Genomic DNA, 17,486 nt, shown 5'->3' on the forward strand with positions numbered 1-17,486 from the left:
TGTAATTTGTAAATTATAAATAAAATAATATTTGAAATTTAGTCCTACATCAATGCAATAAAGCTGCACATTAATATAGAACTATATATATTGTATATAACACATATACTTTTGAATGTTTTGTGAATTATTATCATACACAAAATAATGCAGAGAATTAAGATAATGTGCATTAAAACAAAAATTTCCAATCACATTAAAAAGAGTTTAGATTTCACAATTCTTTCATGATATGTTATTAGTTATTGACTGACTATACTGACTCCCAGTTTATTGAAAGATTTTTATGAATATTTGAGGTTAACATTGTAATATTATTAAATATTACTGCGTACCAATCTGTAGAACTTTGAACAAAAGATGTCACGGAATTTCATGTATCATTTATAAAAATATATATATATATATTATTGTTGAGAATGTCTCATGGGACTCTTACCTTAGTCTCGCGTATGTCTGTGGGCCTTTGGAGATTTTAAGACTCCAAGGCTTAAGCTGGCCGGCGTCACTTAGATATTGCGTATTCAAAATTTCACTTGTGCTCCCGTTTTATTCTTTTTCAGATTAATTCTATTCCAAAATTAAATGTATCTGCGTCTCGAATCAGTTTTGCTACCGCAAAATCTACAACAAGGAGAATGCACAAACGAAAACGTCCGTAAAACGTAGAAACCGAAGCCCTTCTGGGCTGTAAACCATTGATTATTCTTAAGATAGATAGTCACACCCTGAAACTACATATATATATGTATATATATATATGTATATCTTTTGTTCCTCCGCTTACTTTTAAGAATTTATAGTTGGCAACACTGATTTAACAATACGTTAGTTTTATGATTACAATCTACCTTTTTGATGTTTTTAATGGCTAAAAATTGTATATTTCTCTGACAGTATAAGCTTGAAATTCTATTTACTTTAAAGAATTCCATCGCTTATTAACATATAAAATGATAGGTTGTCAGAACTTCATAAATCACATTTTAGTTTTTAAATTGCATCTGTTAAATTCTTTAGAAGGGAATATCGTATATTGATATTTAAAAATAGTATATTACATATATTAAAGATACATTATTTAGTAATAATTACTTTTATTATGTGCATTATTTTAGGAAACTAATGTGTTAATAACAACAAAAAAGCTTTTTAAATATCGCAGATTTATTAAACTAGAAGGTATAGCTAGGAATTGTATATATCATTTGATCATACATAAAAGTCTTAATATAGCCAAGTTATTCTTTCTGGATTAGAGCGATCTATCATTGACGTAAAATCAGTACGTCCATCCATTAACGCTTGTGTTAATTTCGTAGCAAAAGTTGGATTCGTTTTCAATTGTTGAAGTAACCAATCTACGGGAATTCTGAAATTAAAATATTTATATCGTATTAACTATATCAAAAAATTTGATTGTTCATTATTTTATTAAATTACACTTGCATCTCTCTTATTAATTGTTGATATATGGGAATAATTTAACAGAATTAAATTATTAAAACATGTATATACCCTTGTGGGAAATAGCGTAAAAGTGTTGATAAAATTCGTTCTTGTTTATTGAGTTTTGGAACATCGATAGTACTTTGCCTTTTCCCGAAACCATATGCCGTAGACATATATTCAGGTTTAAAGCCTCGAATTACTCGTGGTCTTGCATGATGTTTTACGAAATGAGAATAATTATGATTTCTAGATGTGGCTACAACAATCCCAGTGGCGAAAGCCAATACAATAATGACACTTGCTCGCATGGTTTTCTAGTATTAAAAAAAGCTTTATTAATTATACTTGTATATTTATAAAAATTATATAATAAAATTGTTTAATTAATTCTTATTTATAGTATATTCTTATGTGAAAGAAATAAGTAGATTTATATACATATATGAAGAGAAAACAATGTGTATGAAGAGTATAAACATTGAAAGAAAAATATTAATGTTAGCTTAATAACTATAAGTGTCATTCATATGTTTCTTTTCCTTCTATTTTGTATTTTATATTAGACAACTTCATATTGTTAAATTGTAGAAAATAGTAAATTAAACATTTTCCAACTAAGTTGAAAATTTGTAATTTTAATTTAGTTTAATACATACAATTTTTAATAATATTAAAGAAGAATAAAAATTTGATATCAATATGATTTTGTCTTCATTCTGCAATACTTATTATGCAAATTATAGTATTACGAAAGTGATGAACTTCTTAAATTCAAGTTGATACATACCACGAGGTCATATCGTAATCATTAATCACAAATGAAACATAAAAGTTGGAATATAAATATAATTGATAAATTATGCTACTTACATACCCCATTTCTTGCTTTCTTATATTAAGTATATAATACATAATATAATTTGAAATATCTATGTACATATATATATATATATATCTTGTAAACGAAATAGAAATCTACTAAATACTAAATATTTAAAAATAATGTATATTGAAATAAAAAATATGGATATACAAATCAATGATTAATAAAAGGTGTGGTATAAATATAAAATATTATTTTTAATCATAACAAAAACGTAATAAACACTCGCTGCGTATTTTTATATCAGCACGATATTATATAAAATTTTTAAAAATTGCAACTTAAATTTTAAGCATAAAAAGTGTAGTGTAAATATATAATATTGTTTCTAATGATAATAAGAATATAATAAACACTTCTGCTACACATTTTTGCATCAATACGATATCTGAAATCTTAAGAAATTGCAACTTAAATTCTAAGTATAAATAGACCATGTTGTAACCGCACGTATAAGCAAGAAAGACTGCGCCCGGAGTTTATCGCAGTCTCTTTTGTAGCAGGCCGTCAGCATCGCCGTTGCAGTCACCGCTGACGGCGTCAACGACGTCCTAGCCGCCCATATATCCTATCAATGATATTATTTTATTTCATTTATTTATTTAAAATATTGTATATATAATTTGAAATAATATGAAATATAATAAAAGAAAAATAATTTTATTTTATAAGCATTTTAATGAGTATTATAATATTCTTTTAAATATTTACAGTAAATTTTCTCGTAATCTATGAGGAAGCGAAGCGGCGGTTGGCGTCTTCACGCTCTGATAACGGCCGTTTTTGCCGGCAAAAATTTCTATATCATTCATTTTGTCATTTTTAACAAAATATAAAATGTGATACAATTTAAAATTGACTATATAATTACGTAATTGTGATAATGTTTGAATTGGGTTTAAAAATATTATTTTAATGTAATTTGAAACGAGGATATCGCAAAGATTGTTTGAGAAGCGCCGTATTGCCGCCGCTCGCACCGAATACCGTGTTGAGCCGCCAATGCGTATGTAAATTTCTGCTGCAGATAGGGATGACGAGCAGCTATAGTTTCACATATGTATTCGTTACATAAAAATTTAATTTATTTGAATTTCAGATTAAGATATACTATAATTAAAAGCTTCAGTTGATCAAATTTTGATAAATGTTGTTATTAAGAATTATGTATATTTATTTTCATATTTTATTTTTTGTGATATAATTTATTGTAACATTTAATATCTTTACTATTAGCAACATATAAGTTGCGTCATTTAAAATTTCTAATGCTGCTGACGCAATCGATGTGCTTTTATACATTTCGATGAAAAATTTAAAAAAAGAAATCGGCAATATATTGAAGCAGACATTACTCATTATTTAAAATAAAGATATCTTTGATGAAAAAAATGTCTAATTTTTTATGCAGTACAGCTATATATTTTTAGCAGAATGTGTTAAACGATTTATTGAGTACTATTACTTTATTACGTGTTTAGTATATAATATAAAAAATATTCTCAAATTTTATTCAGGAATATCAAAAGGTATCAATTTTGAACACAACAATCAGTTGTCTAGGAAATAACAGTACTTAATGATTATTGTAAATAAATAATGTATTTATTAGAAAAATAACTACATGTTTTTGTAATAGTAATAGAATTTTATTATTTTTCATTTAACAAGAACTGATACAATCATACATATATTAAAATACATGTACGTACAAAATACAGATCCATATTTAAATGTATGTACAAAATAAACGATATTTATACTTTTCATATTTCAATGTAATGCGAATTACTTTTTTAGCCACAAAATTATATTATTTATTTAGCAGTCTTGGCTTGGAAATGATCCATAATGATCATAGGAATTTCTTTAAGTATAAGTGACCGTGATATACCAGAATATCTCGTAAATAATTCTAGAATATGTAAAGTATTATACCCTTCTGATTCTCCATCACTTCCTGCCTTTATACTGCAAAGAGCAAAATGTTTTTAATATACGTAATGACGAATTTTTTCTATTAAGTATATTGTAAAAAATTGGTATACCTATCTGGAGCAACACAAGAAAGAACATATATACAAAGATATTTAACATAGCGTGTCATTGCAGAATAGGTACATTGACGTAAAATAGTTTGTACTCCAATAACAAAAACTACAGCATCAAGAGGATCTTGAGGTCTTTTACTTAAAAGACTTCCTGCAATTGTCGTAAAGTTATTTATTTATTTATATATTATAATTATTTATATGTATATATCATTATTTTTTTAAATTTATATATATACTTATATTTAAATTACCTGTATTTTTACAATATTGTAATTTGGATAATTGTAACACAGTAAGTAAAAACATAATAAGTGCAATATTATTTATATTTGGAGATTTAATATAAATATTATTATGGGGATTGCTTATACCAGCCCAATCTAATCTGATACTAAGCTCGCGTAGTAGTTCATTCTTCTCGGTTTCAGTTTGTTCATTGCTATTTTGTTTATCAATTTCAAATAATATAGCTCTGAAAGCCGTAAAAATATAAGAAATAAAGAGATTAATATGAACAGGAAATACTTTTTTAATATTTATGCATACGTGTTTAATGTTTGCAATGCCGCTTCCATATGCTTTGCTTCAAATTTACAAGCTGTGTTTAATTCATATGCTATTTTTTTCTTAAGAAGTTGATAATGTCCGACTTTCAATACACAGTCAAGTAATTGTGGACAAAATTTACTCGTTTGAGCAGTAATGGAACTGTGAAATTTTGACATGTTACCTAAATGCACATATTTGATAAAATAAATGTTCACAAAATACTATAGATATATAAATAACAATCATTATTCAATAACATTACCTTTAGGACCATCCACAGAATTCAATATTGCATCAAAATAATCAATTGTAGATGACCACATTTTATTGCGAATATTTTTTTCTATATGGTGTATCATACTGTTTAATTCAGTAATAATGTAAAAGGAAATAAGTTTATCAAGACCAGTTAAACCGGGTGTGCCAATTGCTTCTAATGTTCTTGAAAAAATTTTATAATTTAATACTTCCGTTTGTGTTTTGAGATCATACCAGGCAAGAGAATGTTCAATATATACAGTTGTTCTAAAAATATGAATGTAAAAATTATTGATTAATGACAATACAATAGAATATATAGAATACTATAATATATTAATTATGTTATATCTATATATTAAGTTTAGAAAAGCAATTAATATGAAAATGTAAACGATACAAAATAATAGAAAACATATAGTAAAGTAGTACAAAAAATAAATTTATTTATAATATATAAATATAAAAAAATATTTACTTAGGATCTGTAATTCGAAGTAATTCACGAGCAAGTCTACCAATGAAAGTTGCAGAATTATTGTCTAAAACGGAAACATGTCTTTCGTCTTGAAAGTACCTCCATGATCTTCCTGAAGTCCAAGAAGAACCTGTACATTCTTCTTCTACTGCATTATTTATGATATATGTTATCTGTGAATCATAAAAAGTCATGTATAAATTTATATTAACATAAATAAATGTATACAAATCAAATATTTATGAATTTACAAACTTCTTCATGCCATATTTTTAAGCTATTAATATTTATGTAATCTTGAATATACTGAAATGATTTACGGTAGCCATCTATTATTGCTGTTAAATTATGAAGTTTTTGTAGCAATGATATCTGGAATGACACGTCATTAATAACAATTTGTAATAAAATATCTTCACAATAAACACATTGCAATAAAAACTTACTTTTGATTTTGGTTCAAAAATAAGACCATTATCTAAAGCTAGAGTTACTTTTTTTACAAGTTCTTGTCGTATACCATCTTCTAAAAGGCGATGTGAATCAACTCTTAATACACCCAATGGAACACTTCTTAAAGACAACACCCCCTTTGTAAATACTGATACAGCATATGTTAATTTAGCCATCTAAAATAATTTGTTATTATTATACGATGACTTAAAAATATGAGTTCATTTTAAATTTTGACTGAATTAAATAAAACAAAGAAGTTAAAAATGTATACATACCTTTAATCTATCATCTAATTGTGCATAATCTTTCAATTTGTCTTTTGGCAGTTTAGTAGGAATTTCTTTAAAGGCATTGGTTTCAAGATGTACTATTTCAGCAAGTAAACCAAATACAGTTTCAGGTATTATTTGCAGGACGCGCCTTGCATATTTTTCTAGTTCTCTGCTGTAGTACTGTGATACTGATGATAAATCTGCACTGTGTGCTTGATTTACTCTTAATAAAGGAGTTTCTAAAGCTGAAGCCATCTGAAAATAAATTAGCTACAGTAGAAGAAATGTTGATTATTATAAATAAAAGTTAATTTTTTAAATCATAAATGAAGCTTACTTTCAAAAAAAGTGCTTTTAATTTTATTACAGTAGGAGGACTTTCTTTTATACTAGCTTGCATTGTATCAATAAATGATTCCATTATATTCCATGCATAACAACAATCTGTCACTATATTTAAACTTATCATAGTATCTTCCGTTATGCTTCCTGTACGCAACATGTTATGTAATATTTCTCGTGTATCAGCTAAATACTGTGATATATGTAAATTGTTTTCCAATTGATGAAATTCTGAAATTATTATTGAAATTAAAATTAACATTTTATTATGAATCAATATCATAATAAAGAGTTAAGCTCATTATAATTTCTTCTATTTTATTCACGAGCAAGTCTACCAATAAAAGTTGCAGAATTATTGTCTGAAATGGAAACATGTCTTTCGTCTTGAAAGTACCTCCATGATCTTTCCAAAATCTAGGAAGAATCTGTACATTCTTCTTCTACTGCATTATTTATGATATAAGTTATCTGTAAGTAAATTATATTTACCTTGCACTTCTTCTAATGCCTGTAATAATTGCACTATTTTTCTTCCATCCTCTTGTTGCAATGAATCAATATGTTTACTGATCTCCATAAACCAAGTATGCAAATTTTGATTTCTTTCAATACCATCAAGTGATTTATTACCACCAAATATTTGAGCAAGATCTGTTATACGTTCAACACATGTTCCTTTATCTCTAATCCATTTAGTTTCTTTACCAAATAACAACTAAAAATTGAAAAGAAAGTTAATGAAACTTTTCCTAAATTTTTCATATAATCATACAATGTAAGAAATGTCAATCATACGTCTTTATATAATTGTTTAACACCTTGCTCAATTTGAGCAGTACTTAATAACAATTGAAGACAATCAGATGTAGTATATTTGCTTTCAGTCACTACTAATTGTCTAAGCATGCGTGAACGTTTTGAATCTTCTAATGATATAGTTGACGTTGCAGTATGTAAAAGTATCCAATGTAATACTACATTACACTCCCTTACTAATTTTACCAGAGAACCTATTGCACTCTCGTCTAAAGTCACTGCTAATTGCACTTCCTCTGTTTCACATATTAATTTCTAAAATAAATTTTTACCATAATGAATAACATATGTATACATATATATTATAATATTAAAACAAGAATAAAATAAGGTAAAATATTATAAATTATTATTTTAAAATCAAGTATTTGGAGAACACTTTATCATTAAAAATAAAAAATGTAGTTACCTTCATTTTTTGACCATAGCTTTGTGCAATTACTTTTACATTTGATGATTCCAAAGTATTATTAAGTGCTGTTCTTGCTGCTTTGTATGGTAACCACCAATCACATAAATTTATTACTATTCCCATATAAATACTGATCACCCAGTTATCAGGGAAAAATCTATCTACTGTTTCCCTCATTATAGCTGTATGAGTATGTAATATGGATGGTTTAAATGATAAAATTATAACTAACATTGATGCTTGATTAGAGAGAGCAGTACTACGGTGTTCTGGATGTGGAAAAGCAAGACTTTGATTGTATATCTCGTCAGAACGCAAGCGTCCAATAATATGTTCAATTAAGGAATCATTTAATGGCACTCTTCTGCAAAATCAATTTTTTATAAAACAGATGTAGATCCATTATAAAATGAAAAAATTATAAGAACTTACTTAAAATATTCTTCAGGATAATTCGCAGGTCGTTTATTAGAAATTTTAGAAAATCCTGTTGATCGTAATAACATACATATGTCATCTACTCTTGTAGAGGATGAACGTTGAGCATTATATCGATAATAAGAAACAAGTAATCTTTCTCTTATACATCCTTCAAAATGATAATCCACCAAAAGCAACATAACACCATATAAATATACTGCTTCACACTATTAACATAAATATGATTATTACCTTTCTTTTAGGCAAATGCAATACATCAAAAGTTTTATTGTAAAAATAGTACAACCATATAACAAACATTTGTAATGTTTTATAAAATTTTATAAAAATAAAAAGCTAATAAAAGAAATTTAATATTTAATATGGGACAATACTTAATATATCTCTAAGATATAATTTAAAACACAATTTAATATCATAATAGCAAGAAGAATAAAAATAACTTTAAAATTTAATCATTTCATTTAAACTTAATGAATATCAAGAAATAATATAATTTAGGATATCTTTAATTATAAAACAAATATTTATAAATTATAGAAATACCATTAATTGTCTTCCTTCTTCGTTGAGCATAATAGTATCTATAGACTGATGAATATACATTCCATCTCCTAACTCATCTACATAGAGATTTAGATCTGTTACATATTTGTGCATGCTTTCAAAAGCTAAATAAAATCTTGAAATTATATCAGAAAAATTACTTCGTAATTCTTCATCTGTCTCTTGAAGTGCCTAAAGAGAATAATTGTTAGAACAATTAAAGTAATTTTAGATAAAAAAAATCTAAGAAAATATTAGATTTTATTATAAATTTAAAATAAATGTTAAAAACTATTTGAGTTCATTTATATAATTTTATCAATTCCTATGTACTTACTGGGTCACTTTCTATTTTTTGCTCATATGTACTAGCAGATTTAAAATATACAAAATCAATTATAATAGATCCATACTTTTGTACAATTTGTTTTGAGTCCAAGCTGTAAAGTAAGAGAAAATTAACGTACTTGTATAATATATTTATAATCCAATTTATACAATATATTATAGGCAATATTTAAGAATTATTAAAATATAATAATTCGGCTAATAATCGTGCTTATATTAATAACAAAGCATTTATATAAAATATTTAATAGAATATAAATAACCTAAATACAGGTGGCACATAGTCCTTTAATCTCATTAATTCTGCTATAATAGCATTTCCACGAGATACCAATCGTAATAAATTTTGCCCACAAATATTATTAGATGCCAAGAAGTCACCCATTTTGTATTTATTTATTTTATTAAAAGCAGCTGATAATACATGGGCATCGTTCTAGCAACAAACGTCAACAATTTCATTGATGTGAAAAGATCGAGGGAAACTGTCAAATTTATCGTTTGGTTAATTTCGATAGTTAATCAAACCATACGTGTAACACGAAAAATATCAATATCAATAGTGGTATAAGTTTTTCAATATTTTCCAAAAGCTATATTAATGATATATATTTTGTAAATTTAAGAAATGTCGATTAATATGATATACTGTAAATAATAACTGTGATTTCAAATATGTAAAGATAAAATATGTTTTATTAGATATGAAACATCATTTAACATACAGAAATAACATAAAATTAAGAATTAATAATAATAGAAATAATAATAATAATCCCTTATCGGCTTTCGCTTATTACGCGACCTTATTTCGGTGCGTACAGCAATTTTTTTTATTTCCTATATTCTAATCATTTTTAAGTCTATTTATTTAACCAAAAGGTTCTTATTTTTAGCATTCATGATTAAAATTGATTAATGCGCTAATGTACGTGAATATTATATATTTTCAAAATATAAAATTTTATATAATATATAATAATTTTTCTTCTTTATAATTTTACTTGAAGATAGATAATCAAAAAAAATTTGTTACGAAGTATTTAAAATATTATTTTTTGTATCATTGTATAGTCAAGCTTTTATTTTATATTATATCTTTTCTATATATTTAAATTCAGTATTATACTTATTTTACCCATTACGATTTATTATTGAAATAATACATTACATTATTTCGTATTTTAGAATGCAAAATAGATAATGTTTTATGTTTCTACAATTACAAATTACATGCAATCATATGAATGAAATGTTTTCTTTGTAATAGCAGGTAATACATGACGTACGATAACATAACCAAAAGATGTACTAATGTCTACGTTTTACATATTAAATTAATTTCATTTCATAAGATAAATCTAATTCAAATATGAAATGAAATGAAAGTGATACAGATCATAAATAATTAAAGATAAAATAATATGACAATGCTGTTGAATATTTTATCTCATAGAAATGCAACAAATTCTCTTTGTAAGGTACAATTTGTTTATCAATTATTGGTAAGAAGTACCAAATATAGGAATCCTATGCTTTATAAATTTTTCCACTCTTCGTCCAAATGTACATTTAGAATAAAAAATACAAGGTAATATAACAATTTTTTATGATTTATATTTATACTTATACAAAAAATGCAATTTTATGAAAATTAATTTTTTTTGTAAAATACCTAAATAATATTCTATTTAATTATTTTATAGAGAATGTAATAAACAATTATATAACGATTTGAGAAATGTAAATACAAATGTGCAAAATAATGTAATATTATATAAGAATGAAGACACTTATGATTTCATAGTAGCAAAACTACTTTTCTGTGGGTGGGTTTTTTGTAATACATTAATAGCAGCGGCGACTTATAATCCAAAATATATAACAACATGGCATAAGGATGTATCTTGGGCAGAATATGTAAAGACAAATGGAGCATCTTTTATGTACTTTACATATTCTATAATAATAGGTAATGTACAATATATATAATTAATTTTCAAGTATTTATAAAACAGCTTTGTACAATTTAATAAATAATGTAAAATAATTATATTTCATGTTTATATTCATCGGTGAAATCTAATAAATAATAAATATATGTTAGATAAAATAAAGCAAATCTAAAATAATACATAATATGTTAGAAATTTATTTTCACGCATGTATTATCATTTTTAGGACCTCTTGGCAGTGTAGCACTATATTTGTGCAATCAAAGATTTGTAAAATACATTATTTTACACAAAGGTGGCAAAAATGTATCTATACTCACTAATCATTTATTTAAAAAATATAATACCATTACACTTCCTCTTGCAAAGGTATGTATTTTTATTTAAATTTATTATTAATAACAATAACAATAACAAAAGTCATTTTTATCTTACTTTAATGTATATATTTTCGTAGTTTAATAAAATATTTTATAGTTTCATTTAAACAAACTTGTTTAATATAATATTGTTTTTAATATATCTACTAACTAAAAATATTTGATATAATAATTAAAATAAATTAATAATTAATTTGAAATAATAAGTAATTAATTATGTGTCCTTTACCCATAAGGTTAAACTTACATTAGCAAGACAGGAAATGAAATCTTACCTGCCAATGAAGATTCAAGGCACAAGATTTTATTTTATTCTCGATGGTCAAGGAAAATTTTTAAATGAAAAATTATTTGACTATACAGTTGGAAATGCAAGACGTTGGTAGATGTATTTTATGAGTTAAATAAATTATTATAAATAAATTAGAGATGTAATACAGCTACTTAATATGTCCTTTATTTTTAATATTGCATGCAAGATAGAAATATTGCTCGATTATGCATATGAAGATAAGTTATAAAAATAAAATATACTCATTACAAAATAAAATATATAATATATATGTATAAAATAAATAATACTTACTATTTTATACAAAATATAGTTTCATAAACTAAATTTTAAATATGTTAATACAATTAATGTATATATGTAATATACATTTCTTATGTCTTGAAATCAATTCATATGTAAGTTATGTATAGATTACTATAAACACATTGGATATATTCACATTTACATGAAGTAGATGAATTTTTTTTCTTTAATATCTTTGCCGATCATAATATTTATGTGAATACTTGCTCAAACGATCACTGTATCCATCATCATGATATTTATCCTCTGCCTTGTAATATACTTCAGGTGCTGAACCTACATGTCCTTGCCAATATCGTGTCCAATAAAGATCCTCTGGATTAATATCATGTGGATGTTTAGCATTTCGAAATACATGTACGCAGTATATGAGGCTTCCTATCAATGTTAAGAATCCGAAAACAAGGAAAACTATTCCCAAAATCCTAAAACAATTTCAAAATGTTAATTTTAAGAAATCTTAAAAAATAAATTCCTTTATATGCAATATTTTTATGAAATTAAGTTGTAATATAAATTATTAAAATTTATAATATTGTTCTGTCTAAAATTGGAGAGAAACTAGGAAAATTATATAACTCCTTACTTACCAAACTATTAATGGTTGAAAAAATTGAATCACTATAACAAAGCCTAATGCAACAAGAATTAAACCAAGATTAAGAAGTAACATAAGACAGCAAACTCCTTTGGTATTTGGGCAAAAAGGATTAGGTGTCGACATGGTTTCTATAATAATACCATCTTTTCTAGATGTGTGAGATTTTACTGATTTTGCAGAACCATAACTACAATGACTGGGTGCTCGATGTCCTAATCTTGAACTTGGTGTTAGACTGTGATGCGATACATGGCTATTAATTAAATAATAATGCAGTTTATGATACAATCACATACATGTAAAACATATTATATTTTATTATATTTACAACCTTATATCTGAAGTTGCCCTATATGCAGCACTTGTAACATATATATCTGAACCATTGTCACATATGCTACCATGTGAAATACTTTTACTAAGAGGATGAAGACTATGTCTTGAAGATCCAGATAATACTGAACCACGACTATTGTGTATATTTCGTGATTGTCTTCCTTCTTCTTTTTCATATTTGTCTGAATGGTCTTTTTTCATTGATTTCATCTATCAAATTTAAGTACATATATAATAAATAATAGATCTCTTGAATGTTCTATTATAGTAGTAAGTAGTATTATAAGGTAACATATTGTATTATACATACACTATTTATTTAATACATATCTTTATGTACAATGCAAATTTTCATAATTATTAACATATTAATTATAGTACATATGTCTACAATTGTAAATAAAAGTTATAAATTACCATTGTAGCATGGTCAGTAGACACAATATATTCAGATACTGTACGATCTGATGGTGCACGATGATTATCATCTCCATCTGTTAAATATTCTCTATTTATATTATTGTGATATCCTAGATATCTTGAATTATTTGTCATTATGATACTTAAATTTGTATAATTTATCTAAAAAGTATAAGGAACTTTACAGATAGTTTAAACCAGTACCTTGCCATTAATAAACATAAACAATGAGAAATTATAATAATTAAAATTAATTATATTGCTCAAAAAAAAGAAGAAGGGAGGCAGAAAGATGTGTTATAAATTCTAAATAATTACATAATATTTAGATAACAGAATTAAATATTATATATTCTTGATTTGAGCATGACTTACTTAATAAATAGTGAATGATATTTTTTTGTGATATCACAAATTTCAAAAGATAATCTTGATTTTATATTTAGATATTTTTAGTACTACCTGTAAAAATTATTATGTAGTAGTAAATGATATTGAGAACTTCTTTAATAATACAATATTATGTTATGTATGCATTTTTCATTATTTATTAGTATCATGGGTCAGGAATAATATATTAAATATAAGTAAATTATTATTTGATATGATGAATGAATTGTATTTCCAAATATTTATTGTATTGAATTGTATATATTGTGCATTGTATTTCCTCTAAATGATGTGGGGGCAACAAAGTAGGAATGGCAAATTGCAAATGAATTGCAAACACGTAATCATCATAGAATCTTTTAATTGTATGGTGTATGTGACAACACATTTGTCGCGGTAGTAAACTCCTAATTTAGTAACGTGATGTCATTTGACAAGGTCATATGCATCTTCAATCGATAATGTGATCATTTAAAATGCAATTTTCATTTTTTATTTGAATATTTTCTATTCTTTAATTTACGATTTTTATTGGGACATGTATTTATATTTTCTGGCCCATATACTTAAATTTTCTTTATATGGTAAACATTTAAGAGAGATTAATTAAATCGACAAAATTCAAAATTAAAGGTAAAATGAGATAAATATATATAATTTATTATGCCCTTTTTATTACATTAAGCAATGTTAATTTTTTCCTTTTATTTCATTGTTCAATAAAAATATGTTTTCGTACACTATGAAAATTTCGAAGGATGACGTTGAAAGATTTACCTGCGCAAGCGCCATAAATCGTGTCAACTTAAGACCAAATATATATTATTTTTTAATTTATGTTTATTTTTATTGATTTACTTAATGCATTACAAAAATCAAATTTGTATCTGATTGGAAAACATATGTATAGAAAAGTAATATAGGAATTGTTGTATAATTATGTACCTAGATAGGCCAGATATCAAGATTGATCTTTATAAACATCATACCTGAAACACTCATGTCGAAGAGATTTGTCGAAAGCAAATTTTAGGTGTAAACTCGAGATTTACGGATTTCATATAATTATTATATGTTTAATTATTAATTTTTTTCTATGTAGAGATGTCTTTTTTCAGGAAATATTGGTCAAACATAAAATAATATTGATACATCATGGATGTTTGATTTTAGAAATATTAGTATTAACGGTACCATTTGGTACATTAGTGCACTTTTCTGTAACAAAACACTGTAACAAAACATTTAAATGTTAAAATACACCAAGATTTTGCTTCAACAACACTGATTTATTTACGTTTAGATGGATACAGGTAGAACATAACTGCACGTTTCTAAGGCTTTCACGTTAGTGTGAAGATCTCGAGCGAAAGGTGTATTTATTACACCTTGGTAGATGAAAACACTTCGTGACGCCTTTAAAAGGCAAGGCGAAAAGCTGCATTGTTTTTTTCCAGTACAATTCTTTAAGAGGTCTTCTGTGGTTAGAAATTTCGAAAAATTCGATTATTGGATTTTGATATTTTCTTTAAGTAAGTATACAATGGCTGGCAAAGTACTCGTACACTCACCATAGAAAATTTCTATACATATATTGTGCGTATTATATAAAACATTTTGAAATTTCATTAGCACTACAATGAGACGTCACTGCTATGATCATACTGGAGAAATTTGAACCCTCTGAAAATATATATAAAAGATGCAAGATATTTACTGCAAATTTATATTTATAAAAAAATTAATATAAAGTTTGATAAGTCACCTTACACATCTAATAAATGCTTAAGATCGTCCTACCCACTGAATATTCAGACTTATTAATATCGCAGATAATTGCCTGTTTAAATATTTTTATGATTTCTACAAAATATATATACTTATACTAAATATCTTGTAACTTTTGTATAAATTTTCAAAATTAATCATTTCAAATTTTACCAATATAATCATGATAGTTGACTGTCATTATAGTACTAATGAAATTTCAAAATGTTTCGTAATATCTATAAAAGATATCGACAAGTGTATGAATACTCGAATTTTTCCCATGGAAAATGTAATGGTACAAAAAATAAAAGGTACGAATATACTCGTGCGATTCATTGTAGGTATTATTTTAAGAATATTTCCTGAAAATTTCAAGATGATTCTATATAAATTAAAAAATAATTTTTTTGAGAGCTTATTTTGGATATGAAATAAAGATATAAAAAGATTTGGATACAAAAATCTAGCCAAGAATTTTATTTTTCAGTTTAGTTTTTATTTTATGACTGAAAAGATCATTTAAAATTTTTTAAAATATTTTATATTTTGATTACTGGACGACATTATCAAGTTCTAAATAACTCTTTCAGTCTCAAAAATTAGTTGTTAAAAATAATATTATGTACGATTTTTAAATTATAATCAATTATATTAACAATTGCGCATGCGTCGAAAGTGGTGTATTATAAACTCCGCGCCAAAAACTGAAACCTTCGTTTAGATTCGTATATGTATGTTAATTGTATAAGCATAAATTATTGGTAAATTTTTTAATAGAAAAATAATTTTTTGTTGGGTGCTGTAAAAATATTGTAATTGTATAATTTGTGCATGGAGGGTTTGAAATGTCTCAACACGGTGCTGCTTTGCAAACTTATAATCAAGAACTTGTAAAGTGTAAATTTATATTTATTTATTTGTAATCAATGTAATTAATACGATATGTTTGTTTTATTATTATTTTATATTCAAATACGAACATAAAGTAGAAATGAATTTTAATATAATATTAAATGGTACATATAGGTTATAAGTTTGTGTATGTAAATATTGATATGTTACTTTATTAATTTTTTATTTTCTGTAGGTTTAGAAGAGATGAAATTAAGGCGTACAGAGTTACAAGCGGAAATTGAATCTCAGGAAGAAGAAAAAAATCATTTGCAAAGAGAAATAGAAAAGTTGTCTTATAAATTAACACGTCTAAATGATAGTTTAACTAAAAAGATAGCAGTCAGAAATGAATATGATAGAACTATTACAGATACAGAAACAGCATATGTAAAGGTATATCTATTGTTTCTTATAGTTTAGAACAAAAGTTAGATTTAATAAAAACTTGTTATGTCACAGGTAACTATAAATAGTAACTATAATGTATAGATATAAGTATATTTATTATTATAGGAATTTATATAAGAGTTGTTACAATTACAGATTTTGGAAAGTTCACAACTTTTATTAAATATGATCAAGAGAGAAGCTACAAATTTAGACCAAACATTAGTTAAAGCTAACATGGACAAGCAACAGTGTTAATGATAAATGTAAAATAAAAATTAAACAAAATGGAGAACATTGAGTTTATAAATTTACAAAATATATTTATTGAACTTGTAACTATAAATAGAAACAAATCTACAGATATCAGTGCAACAAGTACAAAATTGTAAATATCTAAAAAATTTACAACTTGTTCTTTAAAATCCTTATATTTATGTAATAG

At 25.2% G+C, this 17,486-nt stretch overlaps 5 protein-coding genes across 16 annotated transcripts; 2 read left to right on the plus strand and 3 right to left on the minus strand.

Moving 5' to 3' along the window:
* Nucleotides 1-1,149: 1,149 nt before the first annotated feature.
* LOC100650654 (allatotropin) lies at nt 1,150-2,409 on the minus strand. Its single transcript, XM_003398428.4, has 2 exons — nt 1,519-2,409; nt 1,150-1,372 (listed from the first exon to the last, which is right to left on the minus strand). Exons 1-2 carry the CDS (start codon nt 1,758-1,760, stop codon nt 1,228-1,230), a joined length of 387 nt encoding a protein of 128 aa, XP_003398476.1. The 5' UTR covers nt 1,761-2,409; the 3' UTR covers nt 1,150-1,227.
* A 1,553-nt stretch (nt 2,410-3,962) lies between these two features.
* Nucleotides 3,963-9,708, minus strand: LOC100650292 (WASH complex subunit 5). 2 transcript variants are annotated; one of them, XM_003398425.4, is made up of 17 exons: nt 9,574-9,708; nt 9,300-9,402; nt 8,963-9,154; nt 8,408-8,622; nt 7,973-8,339; nt 7,543-7,818; nt 7,237-7,462; nt 6,740-6,975; nt 6,406-6,657; nt 6,121-6,303; nt 5,930-6,046; nt 5,675-5,847; nt 5,201-5,463; nt 4,936-5,119; nt 4,641-4,861; nt 4,384-4,537; nt 3,963-4,306 (listed from the first exon to the last, which is right to left on the minus strand). In XM_003398425.4, exons 1-17 carry the CDS (start codon nt 9,693-9,695, stop codon nt 4,153-4,155), a joined length of 3,438 nt encoding a protein of 1,145 aa, XP_003398473.1. In that variant the 5' UTR covers nt 9,696-9,708; the 3' UTR covers nt 3,963-4,152. The 2 variants fall into 2 exon arrangements, 1 of the variants encoding a protein (XP_003398473.1); XR_007225457.1 differs by lacking the exons at nt 3,963-4,306; nt 4,384-4,537 and having other exon boundaries at nt 4,640-4,861; nt 4,936-5,097.
* A 283-nt stretch (nt 9,709-9,991) lies between these two features.
* Nucleotides 9,992-12,088, plus strand: LOC100650534 (transmembrane protein 223). Of its 4 annotated transcripts, none has more exons than XM_012312810.3 (5): nt 9,992-10,124; nt 10,584-10,901; nt 11,017-11,282; nt 11,492-11,634; nt 11,882-12,088. In XM_012312810.3, the coding sequence occupies exons 2-5, from the start codon at nt 10,735-10,737 to the stop codon at nt 12,029-12,031; spliced, it is 726 nt and encodes a 241-aa protein (XP_012168200.1). In that variant the 5' UTR covers nt 9,992-10,124; nt 10,584-10,734; the 3' UTR covers nt 12,032-12,088. The 4 variants fall into 4 exon arrangements, with proteins under 4 accessions (XP_012168200.1, XP_003398475.1, XP_048265360.1 ...); XM_003398427.4 differs by having other exon boundaries at nt 9,995-10,124; nt 10,581-10,901; XM_048409403.1 differs by lacking the exon at nt 9,992-10,124 and adding an exon at nt 10,223-10,238.
* On the minus strand, nt 12,081-15,117 carry LOC100650412. Of its 2 annotated transcripts, none has more exons than XM_048409400.1 (6): nt 14,980-15,117; nt 13,976-14,062; nt 13,598-13,762; nt 13,176-13,390; nt 12,834-13,079; nt 12,081-12,668 (listed from the first exon to the last, which is right to left on the minus strand). In XM_048409400.1, the coding sequence occupies exons 3-6, from the start codon at nt 13,733-13,735 to the stop codon at nt 12,410-12,412; spliced, it is 858 nt and encodes a 285-aa protein (XP_048265357.1). In that variant the 5' UTR covers nt 13,736-13,762; nt 13,976-14,062; nt 14,980-15,117; the 3' UTR covers nt 12,081-12,409. The 2 variants fall into 2 exon arrangements, with proteins under 2 accessions (XP_048265357.1, XP_012168204.1); XM_012312814.3 differs by having other exon boundaries at nt 12,834-13,097.
* A 269-nt stretch (nt 15,118-15,386) lies between these two features.
* Nucleotides 15,387-17,338, plus strand: LOC100649966 (Sjoegren syndrome nuclear autoantigen 1 homolog). 7 transcript variants are annotated; one of them, XM_048409404.1, is made up of 3 exons: nt 15,387-15,522; nt 16,848-17,047; nt 17,198-17,338. In XM_048409404.1, exons 1-3 carry the CDS (start codon nt 15,387-15,389, stop codon nt 17,297-17,299), a joined length of 438 nt encoding a protein of 145 aa, XP_048265361.1. In that variant the 3' UTR covers nt 17,300-17,338. The 7 variants fall into 7 exon arrangements, with proteins under 7 accessions (XP_048265361.1, XP_003398471.1, XP_020720527.1 ...); XM_003398423.3 differs by lacking the exon at nt 15,387-15,522 and adding an exon at nt 16,413-16,776; XM_020864868.2 differs by lacking the exon at nt 15,387-15,522 and adding an exon at nt 16,414-16,688.
* Nucleotides 17,339-17,486: the final 148 nt, after the last annotated feature.

This window comes from Bombus terrestris, chromosome 10 (assembly GCF_910591885.1).
Source record: "Bombus terrestris chromosome 10, iyBomTerr1.2, whole genome shotgun sequence".
Classification (NCBI taxonomy): domain Eukaryota; kingdom Metazoa; phylum Arthropoda; class Insecta; order Hymenoptera; family Apidae; genus Bombus; species Bombus terrestris.

Coding starts and splice junctions, on each gene's coding strand:
- LOC100650654 (XM_003398428.4), bottom strand. CDS start 1,760: ATGCGAGCAAGTGTCATTATTGTATTGGCTTTCGCCACTGGGATTGTT. Junction 1,373..1,518: donor TTACGCTATTTCCCACAAGG/GTATATACATGT, acceptor TTTTAATTTCAG/AATTCCCGTAGATTGGTTAC.
- LOC100650534 (XM_012312810.3), top strand. CDS start 10,735: ATGACAATGCTGTTGAATATTTTATCTCATAGAAATGCAACAAATTCT. Junction 10,902..11,016: donor TTTAGAATAAAAAATACAAG/GTAATATAACAA, acceptor ATTATTTTATAG/AGAATGTAATAAACAATTAT. Junction 11,635..11,881: donor TTACACTTCCTCTTGCAAAG/GTATGTATTTTT, acceptor TTTACCCATAAG/GTTAAACTTACATTAGCAAG.
- LOC100650292 (XM_003398425.4), bottom strand. CDS start 9,695: ATGGGTGACTTCTTGGCATCTAATAATATTTGTGGGCAAAATTTATTA. Junction 4,862..4,935: donor GCATTGCAAACATTAAACAC/GTATGCATAAAT, acceptor TACGGCTTTCAG/AGCTATATTATTTGAAATTG. Junction 4,538..4,640: donor ACAATATTGTAAAAATACAG/GTAATTTAAATA, acceptor CGACAATTGCAG/GAAGTCTTTTAAGTAAAAGA.
- LOC100650412 (XM_012312814.3), bottom strand. CDS start 13,735: ATGACAAATAATTCAAGATATCTAGGATATCACAATAATATAAATAGA. Junction 13,391..13,597: donor CTACTGACCATGCTACAATG/GTAATTTATAAC, acceptor TAAATTTGATAG/ATGAAATCAATGAAAAAAGA. Junction 12,669..12,833: donor TTTCAACCATTAATAGTTTG/GTAAGTAAGGAG, acceptor AAATTGTTTTAG/GATTTTGGGAATAGTTTTCC.
- LOC100649966 (XM_048409404.1), top strand. CDS start 15,387: ATGAAAACACTTCGTGACGCCTTTAAAAGGCAAGGCGAAAAGCTGCAT. Junction 15,523..16,847: donor GATTTTGATATTTTCTTTAA/GTAAGTATACAA, acceptor TATTTTCTGTAG/GTTTAGAAGAGATGAAATTA. Junction 17,048..17,197: donor CAGAAACAGCATATGTAAAG/GTATATCTATTG, acceptor TTACAATTACAG/ATTTTGGAAAGTTCACAACT.